Source organism: Odocoileus virginianus, chromosome 9 (assembly GCF_023699985.2).
Source record: "Odocoileus virginianus isolate 20LAN1187 ecotype Illinois chromosome 9, Ovbor_1.2, whole genome shotgun sequence".
Classification (NCBI taxonomy): domain Eukaryota; kingdom Metazoa; phylum Chordata; class Mammalia; order Artiodactyla; family Cervidae; genus Odocoileus; species Odocoileus virginianus.
Window position 1 is genome coordinate 74,585,546 of NC_069682.1, and position 17,019 is coordinate 74,602,564.

The following is a 17,019-nucleotide window of genomic DNA, read 5'->3' on the forward strand; positions in this document are numbered from 1 at the left end:
ACAGATAAGACTCATGACAAACGGCAAAAGGTGACAATAGAATCTGTACCATGCACCAGCAACCAGGAATGAAACACTTCTGAACCGAAAATAGCTATAAAACAAGAAAGTTACTGATTCTCTCTGCCATCATTTCTATCTTTTCCTCTTACAGTCGTTATCGTTCGCCTTGAGCCAAATGGAATCAGATTTGTTCAAACAAACCTTCTAAAACAAGCTCTGTATGTCTATTTCATAAGTGAAATAGTCACCTTTACAATCTATAAGTAATCTGTTTTCACATCCCTGTTCCCAGTTTATCAAAAACAATGGATCTATTCAGTGTTTCAAAGGCCCAGATATTTAGCTTGATGAGGGCACACAAGAATCTGTATTAAACAAAGACTGTATCTGAAGAAAAGACGAAAGCAGCTTTGGATAAATTATATATCCACTGGCATTCTAAGACCTCTTAAGTTTCGGTCAAGTTAAATGTCCATTTACAAGAGACTTAGGGTTTCCCTTATTTGTTGGTTCAGCAAACACCAAATGCATACTATGATGAAAGACACTAGTCCCAGGCTTTTCCAGGCATCACCATGTCCCACAATGAAGCCCAGGACCCACTGGGTCCCTACTCTCTTTTTATGAACAGAAATACACAAATCTTGAATTTCACAACACAGTTACTGGCTGAGCTAGCGTTAGCTTGATCTCTGGCGCCACCTACAGATCAAGCTGCATTTTGCTTCACTGCGGCACTGGGACACTCAGAAATCCCGGGTGCATTTGCAATGAAATTGCCGCAGGCTGGAGGGCACTGGAGAACCTGCACACTGTGAAAGACCACAAAAATGGAGTGTCCCTCCGACACCACTCTACAGACGAGCTTGCCTTTTTATTATAAGACAACAGATAAAAGGAACCACACAGAAAACATATAAGGCGGGTACTCTTAGAAACCACCACCCAGGTTAAGAAGTAGAACTTTTCCGGCCACCCCAGACCCTCCACATACCCCGACATCCCCTTAAACCTGCTCTATGTATGGATCAGTGTAGTTTTTCCACGTGGTCTAACTCGTTTGTTTCATAATCCCATCGGGGGCGGATCAGTTTTAGAACCGGAATCCATCGTGAGGGAACTATCCCTACTGGATAGAGCAGTGCTCAGTGGACCCCCCGATCTTGGAACCGAGTAAACTTGCTTAGGCGATGCTTGGAGGGAAGACAGATACGAGGGGTGCGGTTGGGGGATGTGTCTCCACAGGGCTGCCTTGGCACCTGCCCTCACACCCCGGTGACTGCGGCCACGGCATCTGCAGGCCTCAGGGTGGAAGCAGGCATCCCTGGAGCGGGTGAGTCCAACGTGGCTCGAGGGCTGGGCGGCCGCGTTGCGTCCGGAGATCCGGCTGGCTGGCCACCCTTTCCGGGGGTCCTAGAGGCACTGGCTGGACTCCAGGGGCGCCTCGAGCTGCCCGACGGAGACCAGCGCGCCCAGCTGCCCGGAGGCGCCGCTCTCGGGCGGGAAGGTGACCAGGCCCGAGCTCCGGTGCTCGCCGTGGTCGCGGTGCTGCTTCCGATGGCAGCGCAGAGAGTCGTCCCTGACGAAGGCGGCGCCGCACGTCTCGCAGCGGAAGGCCCTGTGCGTCACGATCTTGGCCACGGGCGGCCCCTCCCGCCCCGGCGGGGCCCGGTTCTCCGTCCGGGCCTCGTCCCGGTGTGCCTTGTCGACGTGCTTGGCCAGGCTGCTGGGCCGCTTGGTGTCGAAGCCGCAGAGGTCGCACTTGAAGGGCCGGTCGGGGCAGTGCACGCGGCTGTGCACGCGCAGGGCGGCCGCGCTGGAGCAGGAGTAGCTGCACTCCGGGCACTTCTCGGGGTGGTCGGCCCGGTGCAGCCGGCTATGCTCCAGAAGGTCGGCCCGGTCCTGGCCCTGGAAGGCGCAGTGCAGGCACTTGAAGGTGTGCTTGATGCGGATGTGCGACTTCAGGTTCGCCTTCATGGTGCAGCGGACGTCGCAGAACTCGCACTTGAAAGGCTTCTCCCCCGAGTGCACGATCATGTGCCTTTTCAAGTCCGAGCTGATTTTGAACTTGGCGCTACAGAGCCAGCACTGGAAGGGGGTGTCCCCTGGCAACGGGAAGGTGCGTTTCCATTAGAGCAGGCAGGCAACAGAGCTCCCCACCCCCCACATGCGTTCAGAACACGTGCTGGCAGACAGCTGGGTCCTTAAAACTCCAATCACTCCTCACCTCCTACCAGCACCACGCGAGAACACTGTGTATTAAAACTTGCTTAATCCGCATAGCAATCCCACCTGTGAGTGCTACCCCCACTTTAACAGATGGGGTAACTGAGGCTCAGAGAGGTCACGTCATTTGACCATGGCCAAACAGCATCATGGCATCCAAGTCCACCCTCTTCACGACACTTCAGGTTCAGATCTAAACTCACTTGACATCTCAGATTTGGACACAGAAGGAAGAGGTGTGGTTATGCGATACAAAACTGTTTCAAATCAAGATTTATAAACATGCTCACTTTGGGGTTTGGACTTTCCCCCGTGGCTCACACAGGAAAGAATCTGCCTGCAACGTGGGAGACCTGGGTTCAATCCCTGGGTTGGAAAGATCCCCTGGAGAAGGGAATGGCAACCCACTCCAGTATTCTTGCCTAGAGAATTCCATGGACAGTCCATGGGGTGGCAAAGAGTTGGACACGACTGAGCAGCTAACACTTTTACTCTTCACTTTAAGTTGTCTTATTACATCAGTTAACTGGCTTGTATTAAAGGTTTGCAGTTTCACACCGAAAGACTGAATTTTATTTATGAAATTAACCCATGAATATGGCAGCAGGAGCAGAAGACAAATCATGAAATGCCATAGCCTCCTCTACACTCCCTGCAGGGATGGTTAAGGGTTTAGTTCTTTGGAGGCTGTTACTTTAAACACCACTGTCAGTTGATTATAGGCAAAGATGAGATTGTTACATATCCTACACAACCATCCTTTCCCCAAACTTCTCCTACGTTCTGTTGGTTGTGATTTTGACTCATCTAGCATCACTCTCTAAAGCAAGTATTAGCTTCAGTGTTTAGTCCATTGGCTTGAGAGGTTTAAGGATGCCTTTCTCTTTGCTACTACCTCTCTTTGCTTGAGAAACAGCTTTATTTCACTTGATTTTCTCACCTCTTTTCTTCCTGACCTTGCCAGAAACCAGACTTCTATCTTCTGATTGTCAGTTCTCCAGGTTTTTTTCTGCTCTCTGAAAAGTTGGTTATAGCCAGCACCCCCAGTTTCAATTCATACTGCTTTGTTCTACTGTTTCTAACAGAACTCTTCTTAGATGCAACATTCCTGCCAGTGGGTGGATACCAATGAGAACTAAAAAATTCTGGTAAGTTACGCAAGTACTTTGCTGTCTCCAGGATTTGTTGTTAGCCTTGGCACATTTCATACCACTTATTTCCTGCAGATGACTCATAATCTGCAGATGACACTTCAGAGTTAGGGGAGGAGATCAGTTTAAGGACTCGACATTCGATGTGTTTTCCCTGTGACTCAGCGGTTTGGGCCATGATGCCAAGAGGCTTCAGCTGCTCCTCTGACCTCTGACTTCTGCAGCCTGCACCAGCTCCAAGTCCAGAACACCCAAGGCAGTCAGACACTGGCTGCAAAGATTAGCACCCGGCTCTAGGGCTGCCTCCCACTGGTCTGCTGGGACACAGGTTTCTTGACTCAATTTTGGATGTCAGTATATGCCGGTCTGCGTGCCATTTGCCAGGCATTCACTGGAAATTCTAATTTTCTGACTCTTCTTATGAGCTTCCCTGACCCCCCCTTTTCTGCACTATGATGGGTTAGTTGGTTCTATCTCATTATTTCAAGTGTCTCACACAGGGAGGGAAAAGCTTTTCTGCAAAGCCTAATTTCTAGACGCTTGTGATTACCAGGAAATTTTGCTATACGCTTCTTGTTTTAATTAGAATATAATTGCTTCACAATGTCACGTTCAACAGAGTGCGTCAGCTGTATGCACACATGCATCGCCCCACTCCAGCCTCCACCCCACCCTGCTCCTCCCCCATCCCCAGGCCGACACAGAGCACCACCTTCCCACCAGCCAGCCGTTTCACACGTGGCCACGTTTCTGAATTAAGCTGCACAATCAGAGTTGACGTTGAATGACAGAAACACCTAGTTTATTCATCAGACTTTTATTGAGATGCACCCTTTGCTTCCTGCGTTTTGAATTGGATAATCGCCCCCAGCTGAATTCTGCACAGGCAAGTTAGGAAACTCAGCTGTCAGACGTCCAGTGTTTTACTAGAAGCTGCCGTCCCAGTGGGAGAAACCACAGACTTCACCGTCAACAGAGAAGCCCCAGATTCCTCTACTCACACCCTGGAGTCACTGAAGCTGCCTGTGCTTTAACTAAGCGACCAGCGAGGGGCCAGGGATGCAGCGAGGCCCGGGACTTACCGGTGTGGGAGCGCAGGTGCACGGTGAGCTGGCTGGAGTTGCGGCTGGCGTAGGGGCAGAGCTGGCACTTGTAGGGCCGCTCGTCCGAGTGGATGCGCAGGTGCTTCTTGAGGCTGCTGCTGTCCACGGCCGCGTAGTCACACAGATGGCACTTGTGGGGCTTCACGCTGGTGTGGCAGCGCATGTGCATGGTCAGGTTGTCCTTGCGGCTGAAGCACTTGGCACAGAACTCACACTTGTGCGGCTTGTCTCCTGCAAACACACAACCAAGAGTCGCGGCTTCAGGGCCTTTGTCCGTCAGGACGACGGCAGAGAGGGCCGACCAAGGCGGCGGCCCGGGCCCCGCCGGCAGAGAGGGCCGACCAAGGCGGCGGCCTGGGCCCCGCCGGCAGAGAGGGCCGACCAAGGCGGCGGCCCGGGCCCCAGGCTCTGCCTTTTCCTTCGGACCAAATGCCCGGAGACAGGAAGACACCGAGGTCTAGATGGGCACCATGGGATGCGAGAAGGGGTGCCCTTTCATTCACGGCTCAGAGCTTGCGAAGCCTCCCGAGGAGCAGAGATAAAGTCAGGCTGAAAGGAGGCCATAGGCCAAATCTTGTTTGGGAAAATGAGAGCACTTCTAGAAGCAGTCGAGATCGGAGGGGGCAGGTGGCGGACACTGAGCGGCTCTCGGGCTCACTAGCTGATGAGCCGCCTGGAGAGCGGTTAGGGTGACTTCCCTGACTTGGGCTAAACCACAAGCAGCTGAGGCACCCACCTGCCGGGCTGTCAGGAAGGGAGGCTGCTTAGGCTGGAGAAGCACCACCAAGGCTCCAAGCATGTGCAGGTTCCCGGAGAGCAGAGAACCCCATGCCCAGAACATCGCCACCAAACTGCGTTCCTCCTCCTCCAACTACTCCAGATGGATCACCTCCAAACAAAAACCTCCCCCCGGAAACCACTGATCAGGGAAACCCAGAATGGGAAGGTATGCCCAACTAAAGAACCCGGACTTAAAGAAGATAACTATTTGACACCAAAACCAGACATGGGTCTTTAAAAGATGGTTTTGGGTTGTGCGTGGCTCGGGGGATCGTTGTTCCTTGACAAGGGATCGAACTCAGGTCCCCAGCAGGGGCAGTGCTGGGTTCTGACCACTGGACTGCCGGGGGATTCCTCAGACATGGGTCATTAAGATGGCTCAATTAGAGGCAGGGTGGGACAGTGTCCAAAGCCGAAGAATGATGACATCCTAAAGCTTTCAGGATAGGGAGGGAGGTGGGAGTGGGGTTCAAGATGGGGAACACATGTAAATCCATGGCTGGTTCATGTCAATGTATGGCAAAAACCACTACAATATTGTAAAATAATTAGCCTCCAACTAATAAAAATGAATGGAAAAAAAAATAAAGCTTTCAGAAAAAAAAAAAAGGCCCAGATGAGCACACAACTCCTCAGACAACACCAGATGGTAAAAAGATGGGAACAGTACCTGCAGAATTCCATAGACATTACTGAAATAAAACTCTGTACTTGAACCTGCTTCCCCGGTGGCACAGGTGGTAAAGAATCCGCCTGCAATGCGGGAGGCCTGGGTTTGATCCCTGGGTTGGGGAGATCCCCTGGAGGAGGGCATGGCAACCCACGCCAGTGTTCTTCTTGCCCGAGAGCCCCATGGACAGAGGAGCCTGGTGGGCTACAGTCCATGGGGTCGCAGAGTCGGACACGACTGAGCGACTAAGCACTCAACTTAAGTGGGAAGAGAAAATAAAGAAAAGAGAAAATAAAGCCAGTTGACAGATTACACAAGGCATCACACTTGAACCGTGTACATCACAATAACAAAAAGGTAAGCGGACAAGATGTGGGATATAAGTAATGAAATGGGAAGGACTGCTTTCAAACCGGAAAAGAGAAGGATAAAAAAAAAGGGGGCACAACAGAACAGAAAATAAGGGAAAAGTCAAACTAAACATTTAGTACAAATGGATTAAATTTCCTGTTAAAAATGTCAATTAGTTTTTTTTTTTTTTTTTTACAAATCAGTTTAATTCTCTTGAAAAGGGAAAGTGTTAGTTGTTCAGACATGTCCAACTCTGTGACCCCATGGACTGTAGCCCACCAGGCTCCTCTGTCCATGGAATTCTCCAGGCAAAAATACCGGAGTGGCTAGCAATTCCCTTTCTCCAGGGGATCTCCCCCACCCAGGGAAAGAACTTGTGTTTCCTGCTTTGCAGGTGAATTCTCTATCCTCTGAGCCACCAGGGAAACCCACAATCAGTTTAGATGACTCAATAAAACAGTGATGGTCCAGGAAGATACAAAATTACAGCCTGAATTAAGAAAGAAAACAGAGCAATAACAAATTTAGAAAAACCACTGTTAGAGATGTGCCCCAAGGTAAACCGTTTTCTGTTCAAATATTTGGTGTCCTTCTCAGGAGAATTAGGCTGCTTGATCCCATCACTGTAGGCCTGGATGTGGGACTGGCTCTGCTCAAAGGAGAGGAGCAAACCGACTTCAGAGCCAGTCTTGGGAATTCCCAGGTGGTCAAAGGGTCAGGACTCTGCGCTTCCACTAGGGGGCATCGGTTCAACCACTAGTCTGGGAGCTAAGATCCTGCAAACTGGGTGGTACTGCCCCAAACAAGAAACAAAGATCCCCCCAAAATGAAAGAACAACAAAAACAAAGACCCCCCCAAAAACGACCCCAAACTAAAAACAAAACGAGCCAGTGTCTGGTTGGCTACACTTGCTTCTCTTGTTCAGGATGACCTGTAACATTCCAGATCATGGGGTTTTTTTTTTAACTGTTTCAGGTGTACAACATAGAGATTCACAGTTTTTTAAAGTTATATTACACTTATGGTTATTATAAAGATATTGGACTTATTTCCTGGGAAGAGCAAGGATTCTTAATTTGGGCCCTGTGGGTAAAATTTAGGGAGTTTTAAGACCTTGTATGAGAAGGGATTAAGTTTTATCTCCTTTACCTCTAACTGGAATTTTTCATTCCCATACATTCTGAGGATTCATTCCTCTTATTTGAGCTGCAGGTTTTACCTTCGACGGCTATCTCCCCATTTCTCAAACCGGACTCATAGAAACAAGGAGGAAAGTGCAGTTTCGGGGTCAGTGGGTCTGGGAGGGCCTGAGATCCTGTATTTCTAATGAGCTCCCAGGCGGTGGTGACCTTTTCGGTCTGTAACACTCTTCAGGACTTCCCTGCTGGCTCAGACGGCAAAGCGTCTGCCTACCATGCGGGAGACCTGGGTTTGATCCCCGGGTTGGGAAGATTCCATGGAGAAGGAAATGGCAACCCACCCCAGTATTCTTGCCTGGAAAACCCCATGGATGGAGGAGCCTGGTGGGCAACAGTCCATGGGGTCGCAAAGAGTCAGACACGACTGAGCGACTTCACTTTCACTCTTCAGGAAAGCAAGAGTAGTATATTAAAATAATGAACACTTTGATAGCAGCTGTACTTAAATATAGTTTAATGTGATTATGTTAAATTATGTTTATTAAATTATATATGTGATAATATGTTATTAAAATGTTATTCTAGGAGGGCTCTGTAAGCTTCACAAAACTGCCAGGAGTCCACAGCAGGAAAAAAGGGTTAAGAGCGCCTTTAGGTGGCATATTCCAGACAGGCCGCCCCACCAGCTGGGTCCTGGAGGGGAGACCACAGGCGTGGAGCTGGCAGTGACTCTGGGGGCACGAGGCTGAGCAGAGCTGGCCTCCGCGGCCACGGAGACGGGTAACGTCATCACAGCCTAGTCCACACACCCTCCAGCCTCTGGGAAAAGAAAAGTCACAAATGGAGTACTGTGGTCACATCCTACCCAATTTACCAGCAAAAGCGTTTGCATGTTCAATTGTTTAATAGCAGAGGGAAAGAAAAAAATGTCTCAACTCACTTCAGGATAGATTAACCCTGATATCAATACCAAGTGAAGAAATATAGAGTGGGATAAAACAAACATTGGAAGACAGTGTCCTCTATGAGGTAAAATGCCAGACAATTATCTTAAGTGCAAAACATTTGAAATTAAACCATCACTAGTTTTTTTTATAATTTAGTCGCTAAATTGTGTCCAACTTTTTGCGATCCCAAGGACTGCAACCCGCCAGGTTCCTCTGCAAATGGGATTTCTCAGGCAAGGATACTGGGGTGAGTTGCTATTTTCTTCTCCAGGGGATCTTCCTGACCCAAGGATCAAACCCACGTCTCCCACACTGGCAGGTGGATTCTTTACCACGAAGCCAACAGGGAAGCCCGTCAACTATCATTCTTGATGGAAAAACCCAAAGCTGAACAAAACACATCCCAAGACCCAAGCCCACTTCCGCAGACTTGAAATAAAATCAAACAAACAAAAACTTCTCAAACATGACAGTGATTTCCACAAGGATCCTAAGGACTTGAACCACAAGTGATGGTTTAAAAAAAAAAATCCAACTCACTCCCTGGCAGTCCCGTGGTTAAAGCTGGGTGCTTTCACTGCCGAGGCTCTGGGGTCGATCCCTGGTTGGAGGGCTAAGATGCTGAAAGCTGCTCTTGCGGAGCGGCCAAAGAAAAAAAAACTCAAGATATTCCATCAGAGTCAGGAGTAAGATACGGATAGGTTTCCCTTCGCCACTACTCTTCAACTCTGACCCAGAGCACCAAGGCACTCTAGATGGAATAGACACACAAACACGATTTGCATATGATACTCTACCAGAGAATTCAAAAGCATAAACTTGACCTGCTAGAGTACAGAAGGCAGCCAGGGGCCTGGAGAGAACAGGCAAAACTTCTCTGAAGCTGGTTCTGCCGCTGTCAGCCCTCTAGGTTCCCACACACCCTGTTGCTACCCCATCCTTCATCCCAGTTTTCTCCCTGCAGAGAACCACATCCCGCCTTGGGAGGTGGGGAGGCCCGGTGCGGCCGAGGCTTGTCAAGTGCCGTGTTCCGCGATTCACAGTCTTAACTGAGTACTTTTCAGCTAGCCCACTCTGGGGAAAACACAGTTCTCATGTTTCTTTTGGACTTTATTCTTGTGGGCTTTTCACCTGAATATTGGCACTTCTGTTTGAGTGACTGCTTCTTCAGATCCTTTTCGGTTGGAGCCATCACTGATTTGCAGGCATCCTTGTGTGTTCTGAAGATGAACTCTGCCCCACGCTGCAAATTTCTTAACTTCTTAATGATGTCTCAGTGGAAGTTTTAACTTTAGTCATGATGATGTCTTAGTGGAAGTTTTAACTTTAGTCATATTTAATCTGTCTTCTTGGTGGACTTTGCTAATTGTGTTTACCCATCTATTTTCACCATAAATTTGTCCTCCTATATTTCCCAGTAAGTTATAGACTTTAACTTATTTAGGATATTTGGAATTTGAATGATAAAGCTCCCTATTAAAGATGTTGATTACACTACAAAAAGTGTTCTGTAAACCAAAATCCTTGGCTGTCCTGACAACAAGTGCATGACGGGTGACTGCGCAGGGTGCTTTCCCTATGATGTACCCCTGTTGACTTGAAAGAACTAAAAAAAACCACAGTTATTTCAGATTTGGTATTCGGCAGATGTTTCCTTAAATATGAACTGAGTAAGCCAGTCATGTCAAGGAAAGTTACTGACAATACTGGGATGATAACTTTTGGATTCTAGAAAGTTTGGATTGAAAATCATATATCGCTCACTACCCCAGGCCTGCAGCATCCTAGCTTTAGGTATTTCTACTGAGATTCATAATTAAACATGATTTTTCTCCTATGGTACAATGAAATGGATCAACATTTGGAAGAATTACAGAAGTTGGCAAAAGTCACATTTTCCCAAATGACTGATGTATGACTGTCAAACCATGTATGGTTTGAGAGCCAATCAAGCAAGAGTAAGGGCTATTCAAAGTTGAAAACAGACAAATGGAATTTAACAAGTCTGAAAAATTTATGGATGTGACTGCAAATTCTATACAGCAACTAATATTTAACAAACCACCATTTGTTGTATTTTGGTACAGTATTACCTGAAAAGACTATTGAAATACTCCTCCATTTCCAATTACATTAGTGAGCAGCCAGATTTTCCTCTCACATTCCAACCAAAGGAACACACGGCAATAGACTGGATACTGGGATACAGGGATGAGAGTTCAGCTAAACCATGAAATAAGACACGTTTGCAAGTATATATGCACTGTTACTTGCTTTGTTTTGGAAAACAGTTACTTTTCATAGAGGTGTTTATATATAACAGGCTTATTGTTACTCTTAAATGAATAAAGTTTTGGTTTTAACTTCTAACGCAGTGACTGTCAATTAAAAAACTCTCCGGGGGATCTTCAGGTTTGAAGTGTAAAGGATCTCAAAACAGTGGTTGGAAAATCAGTGTTCTACCCATTTGGCAAAGGACCAGCTTCAGCCTCAAGCTGTCACCTGCACACAGACTGCCACCCCCACCTCCCTCTTGCAGCTGCGTCTGGGAGGCCACGTGGTCTATATTTGAGCTCTTTTCCTTGGTAACAGAACTCTCTCTCTGTAGCTGGGCACTTACCACACAGATTCAAGACTCCAAGCTCCCGGACTTCATTTCCACAGCTAAGAATCGCCACGCGACTAAGTTCTGGCCATCGACTGGGCAGATCTGGGCATCGACTGAAATGACGTGTGTAACTTCTAGGATGCTGCCTTTAAGGTGGGAGTGGAACTTCCTAGTGACGCAGACAGTAAAGACTCTGCCTGCAATGCAGGAGGCCCAGGTTTGATCCCTGGGTTGGGAAGATCCCCTGGAGAAGGCAACCCACTCCAGTCTTCTTGCATGGAAAATTCCATGGACAGAGGAGCCTGGTGGGCCACAGTCCACGGGGTCGTAAAGAATGAGGACACGACTGAGCGACTAACACAGCCATTTGAGGCCACACCAATCTTTGGGATGTCCAAGCAACAAAATAGGACCCTGAGTCCCTGAAACCACGGGGCTGGCCTCCACACTCGCCAGCAGTCAGAAGTATGTTGGCTTTATGCAACCATGGGGAAAGCTATGCAACCATGCTAAGAGCGCCCCAGGGCCCACTCCTGCTTTCCAGAGGTAGCATGGGCCTGCCCAGCATCTCCACCCTGGCTCAGGGAACCCCACCAAGGACATGGCCTCACCTGTGCTTCCGTATCCCCCTCACGCTCTGTATTACTCCTGTAAAACATCACTCTAGCCCCCACCTGTCTCTTGAGGTTCTCCTGGTACCGTGGCCATAGGGCTTGATGACCCATTACAGGGCCCGTCCTGTTCACTGCAGGTTTTGGGCAGCACCTTCGGCCTCCACCCACCAGAGTGGCACATGCCCCAGCGGAGAAGCACTGACTGATTATCCTCAGGACTGAGTCACCCACTTTGAAGTTGCCTAACCCGGCCCCCTTGATGAGGAGTCTCTGTTCAAATGGCTCCCGTGGTCTGCGGGCGCACCGCCATCATCCTGGCAGCCCTATCTCCCGAGGCTTCACGAGGAGGCCGTTCACGACCCACCCTTCCCAGGCAAAGCCGGCCCTTTGCTCGCTAGCTTCCACAGCCCACTGTCCATTTCCAAGAGAGACTAGGGGTCCAGAAAGCTGTCCCCTTGACGATGGAGCCTCAGGGTTTCAGCTGGGCATGTGCCTGCCCTTCTTGAAGGCATTTTCCAGCCCTGCTTCGTGCCTGGCGCGATCATGATTGAGTCCTGCTCATTACCTGGCTAATCACTGGGGAGGCCACTTCAGGGGCCTGGCCTGGGGGAGGCTCCGAGCCTTCCTCCTGCTTCAGTTTTCCACCAGCTGAGAGACCGAGGTCCAGAGCAGCTGCCTCGGACAAGGAGCCGAAGCTGTTTGTTAGGATGCTAGCTATATCCCACCAGCTGGGGACTACCTGGCTTCTTAAATTGTGCTTGAGAAACAGAAAACTCATTGTGTTTAAGTCGTTTAGTCTGTGAGGGCAAAGAGATCAGTATCTCAACTCATGCAGGCTAGTGCAGGGTCAACACTGGACACCAGAGGGGGGGGAAGTTTCTCTAACAAACTGGACAGTGTGTGTCCGGCTCTGCGTACCATGCGGTCTCCAGCAGCGATTCAATAACCTCACTGCAGGGCCAGGAAACAGTGATTTTTCATGCAGCTGTTAATACATCATGGGCTGTTAATACATCATTATCTGTAGCAGCAGCCACAGGTGACAGACGGGCCGGGCCTGACACCAGGCCGCACGCAGTGTGCAGAGCCTGCCTCTAGGTCAGTCCTTTGCCCCGGCACATCTGGTTTCTCTGCGTTCTCAGCAGCGCGGCTGCTCAGAGGGCACCTTCCGTCCAGAAGCAGCCTCACTGCTCTTAGCCACGACCCCGACGGCCACGGGGCCTCTGTGCGGACCCTCCCTCTGCCCGCCTCTCCAACCGCATCCCACCTCCGTTCTGCTCTGTCCACACCTCTGCGCAGCAATCCCCTCCGCCTGGAGTCCTTCCTTATCCTCGCCCGACTCCTCAGGCATCTCTCCTACCCGAAGAGCCTCTTCTTCCAAAAAGTCTGCCATCACCAGCTTACGACAGTCTGCCCCGTCAGTTACCATCACTGCCTTTGTGACTTTTCAGGCCCCAGCGCCTCCCACGGGATCGCATCCTGAGGCAGGGACCTTCTGAGCCAGGCTCACCAGCATACATTCCTGTTCTCGGGGTTTTTTCCAACACGCAAGTTTGGGACAAACGAACGGGTACCTACCCGTGTGAATTCTTAGGTGGCGGTCCAGATCTTTCATGCCATGGACAGTTTTGAAGTGGCAACCTAGAAAAGAATAACAGGTTCCCTTAACAGAACCTCACAGAGGAAGTCAGGAAGAATCTGAAATTCTGGCGGGTCGCACACTGAGTCGGTGGCTGGGCGCGTGTGACGGAGCCGGGTGCAGAGCGGGGCTCAGCACGTCGAGTCTACCCTCTACCTGGATAGCAGCAGTTGAAGGTCCTCTCCCCAAGGGTCGCTGTTGGTTCCTTTGACTCGGGGGGAAGAGCCGCGACAGGGGCTTTCTGGACGTCACTGCCGTCAGCGGAGGGACAAGGTGGTGTGGGAACGTCATTATCTAGTTCCGAAGCTGAAATCGAGACAATGGGGAGTATTAATTTCTCAAATATATGCACCATGATTGGGAAGACCCCCTGGAGGAGGAAATGCCAACCCACTCCAACACTCTTGCCGGGGAAATCCCATGGACAGAGGAGCCTGGCAGGCTTCAGTCCACGGGGTCGCAGTCTTCTGAGCACACAAGTCTTATAACAGTGCAGGTCTGGGCTTATTTCACCTACTCCCAACTCCTGCCAGAAAAACCCCAGACGTTACAGATTAGAAGCCATGCACACTCTGGTCTTGACCATCCTCTTCACAATTTCCAGGAAGCAGAGGGGACCAAGGAACATGGAATGTGTCAGGGACATGACTGTCAAGATCCAGACTTTGCAACTGCACCTTTCAAACGATGTGGGGAAGACCTGGTTTGTAAAATAACTTCTGATCCATCAGACCAGCATTTTTAATAAAATAAACAAAGTATGAGAAAAGTGGAATAACACAGTAAAAGCCCAGATGTTTCAGATATGACATAAAGCTGGATGTTTGTTGCATTACTTTTAAATGCTCTGCTTCTGAACTTATTTTGACTCAACTCAGCAACAAGTCACAGACCACACTTCAAGTGTCACTGCTCTCCAGGTTAAAATGCTACCGTTTCAACCTGAAACATGAAGGACGAAAACACTACAAGACTAAAAGGCTTGAGATGGTCTACAGTATCAGGACTTTCTGGGATCCTGATTAAACATACTGTAAAATCCATTTAAGACCCTGGGATGCACCAGCACTAAATGAACATTTAAGGGACGTTTTTAAGGTGTGAAGATGAAATTAAAGTTTTAAAGAGTATTCTAGTAGTTTGCATGCATTCAGGCTAGTCATGTCCAACTCTTCACAACCCCAGGGACTGTAGCCCACCAGGCTCCCCTGTCCATGGGATTCTCTGGGCAAGGATACTAGAGTGGGGTTGCCACACTCTCTTCCAGGGGATCTTCCAACCCAGGGATTGGACTGGACTCTCCTGCATGGACAGGCAGGTTCTTTACCACTGAGCCACGTGGGAAGCCGTGTTCTAGCAGTTTGGGGATGGCTCTGTGTAGACTGTAGATGTCTGATGTGCATCAAAATAATCTAGGGCAGGGCAACGGCTGTAGAAGAAACAAGGTCGGCCACCAGTGGTTGAAACTGAGCCCCTGGTTCATGAAGCTCATCGCATAACCCTCTGTCAGCAAGGCTGACCCAGGTGTTACTGCAGTTTCTGTCGGTCAAAATCGCCAGATTATTTCATATGGTTCAATCTAATAGGAAACTTTAAAAACTTCTACAACAAAGACCAAGTGCTCCTCAAAGACTATAAAGTGATTTCTCTCCAAATAGATTTAAGACCCAGGTAAAAGGAGGTGCTGTCAATATTTTAAGTCTGAAAAGAAAAACATATTAACTGGTTTATGAATTACAGCCCAGGATCAGGGACTTTTGATCCCAGGCTTCCCAGGGGGTTTAGTGGTAAAGAATCTGCCAGCCAAGCAGGAGATGCGGGTTTGATCCCTGGGTTGGGAAGGAAATGGCAATCCAATCCAGTATCCTTGCCTGGGAAATCCCATGAACAGAGGAGCCTAGTGGGCTGAAGACCATGGGGTTCCAAAGAGTCAGACATGACTCAGTGAGTGGGCAACACAGAAGGTGGATTCTGCCTTCCTTGACAGATCGGTCAAAGCAAACCTTCTTATCACAGAAGCTGCAGAACACGCTGATGAGGGTGTAGGGTTTGCGCAGTCACATGCCAGCTGTGTGATTACCGGCAGCTTACTGAACGTTTCTGAACTTCGGTTTACTTATCTGTAGAGAGGCATCACTGACCTGCCTCCAGGTAAGAAGAGATGCACTATGTAAATTCCCGGCACAGGTCCAGCCTCCACTGTGTCAATGCTATTGCAGGGCTTCGGTTAAAGGACTGCAGGTGCCATATCCAAGGAGCTGCGATGCTTGACGCCCCTTCACGGGGACTGAACACGGGACGTAGGCCTATGCCTTTCAACTGGGGGTCATTTTGCAATACCTGGGGACACTTTTGATTGTCACGATTGTGTGCACACGTTTGTGACAGTGGCGTCTAGTGGGTAGAGGCCAGGGACGCTGCTGAACATCCAAAGATGCACGGAACCCCCCCAAACGCAACATCAGAATCACCTGAACTGTGGGTTAAATGTAGTCTCCAAAGCCTCATCCACCTTAACTGGGGAGGGGGTGAGCCCAGGAACCTGCACGCCAACCTCATACTACTCTCTAAGCCTTTGATAACTCAAAGGGTGGCCCTCAGAGTACTAACACCAGCATGATCCAAGAGCCTGTTAGAAAGGCAGAGCCCAGCTCTCAGACGTAGTCTGTGCTTTAACAAGATCCCCAGGTGAGGCCCATGCACATCAAGTCAGAAGCACAACTCCAAGCCAGAGCTTCTCAAATTACCCATCATCACGGTCACCTGAAGGGCTTGTTAAGGTACAGGTGGCTTGGCTCCCCCTCTGGAGGTCCCAAGTGGAGCTGGCAGTGTTTCATTTCTAACAAGTTCCCAGCTGATGCTGCTGGTCTAGGGGGCCACGCTTTGGGACTTTCTGTGAGAAGAGATGGAGAAGGCACTGGCACCCCACTCCAGTACTCCTGTCTGGAGAATCCCATGGACGGAGGAGCCTGGTAGGCTGCAGTCCATGGGGTCACTAAGAGTCGGGCACAACTGAGCAACTTCCCTTTCACTTTTCACTTTCATGCACTGGAGAAGGAAATGGCAACCCACACTCCAGAGTTCTTGCCTGGAGAATCCCAGGGACGGGGGAGCCATAGACGGGGCTGCAGTCTATGGGGTCGCAGAGTCGGACACGACTGAAGCGACTTAGCAGCAGCAGCGGGAAGGGAACCGGGCTCAGAGACGCTGCTCAAGGCTGCTGGGCAGAAGTTCTCTGTGAATCAGAGCCCACACTTGGCAGATCTGAAGTCCATCACTGTGCCTCTCAGAGGAAGAGGAAACCTTGCATTGTTTAGCACTTTGCATGTTAAAGAAAGAAAGCCATTAAACTCATGAGGGTTTTTAATCCCACTGAAACCAAGGAAGACTGGAAAGCTGAAAAGCTAAGACTGGAAAGCTGAAAAGCTAAGACTGGAAAGCTGAAAAGCTAAGACTGGAAAGCTAAGTAGGAGGCTGTGAAGCACAATGGTTTACGAAACTGCCTGGGAAGCCAGCTGATAAGTTCCAGATTCCAATTCTATTCTTTATTAGCGGTGTGACCCTGGTGGAGTTCCTCAACTTTCCTGTTCCTCGGTTTCCAGATTTATAAAATGAGGATTTTGGTCCCCATTTTCCAGGTTTAGACAAATATTAAATTCCTTAACATACTTTCGTAAAAGAACCTTCTGAGTCAGCACTATACAAATGCTCTTGGTTGTATCCACTGATGTGTGCAGACATGAGCCACCAAATTCCCAGGGAGAGGGAAGCAGCTCACAGTGCCAAT

At 49.3% G+C, this 17,019-nt stretch overlaps 1 protein-coding gene across 2 annotated transcripts in view; it reads right to left on the minus strand.

The window, feature by feature from the left end:
- Positions 1 to 858: 858 nt before the first annotated feature.
- Positions 859 to 17,019, minus strand: part of ZFP64 (ZFP64 zinc finger protein) — a 73,668-nt gene continuing 57,507 nt past the window's right edge. For both annotated transcript variants that reach the window (XM_070472766.1, XM_020888944.2), the window contains 4 exons: positions 13,389 to 13,538; positions 13,172 to 13,234; positions 4,463 to 4,714; positions 859 to 2,108 (listed from right to left, as the gene is read on the minus strand). In XM_070472766.1, the coding sequence (XP_070328867.1) occupies positions 1,417 to 2,108; positions 4,463 to 4,714; positions 13,172 to 13,234; positions 13,389 to 13,538 (1,157 nt within the window). In that variant the 3' untranslated portion in view covers positions 859 to 1,416. The remainder of the gene's footprint in view (positions 2,109 to 4,462; positions 4,715 to 13,171; positions 13,235 to 13,388; positions 13,539 to 17,019) is intronic.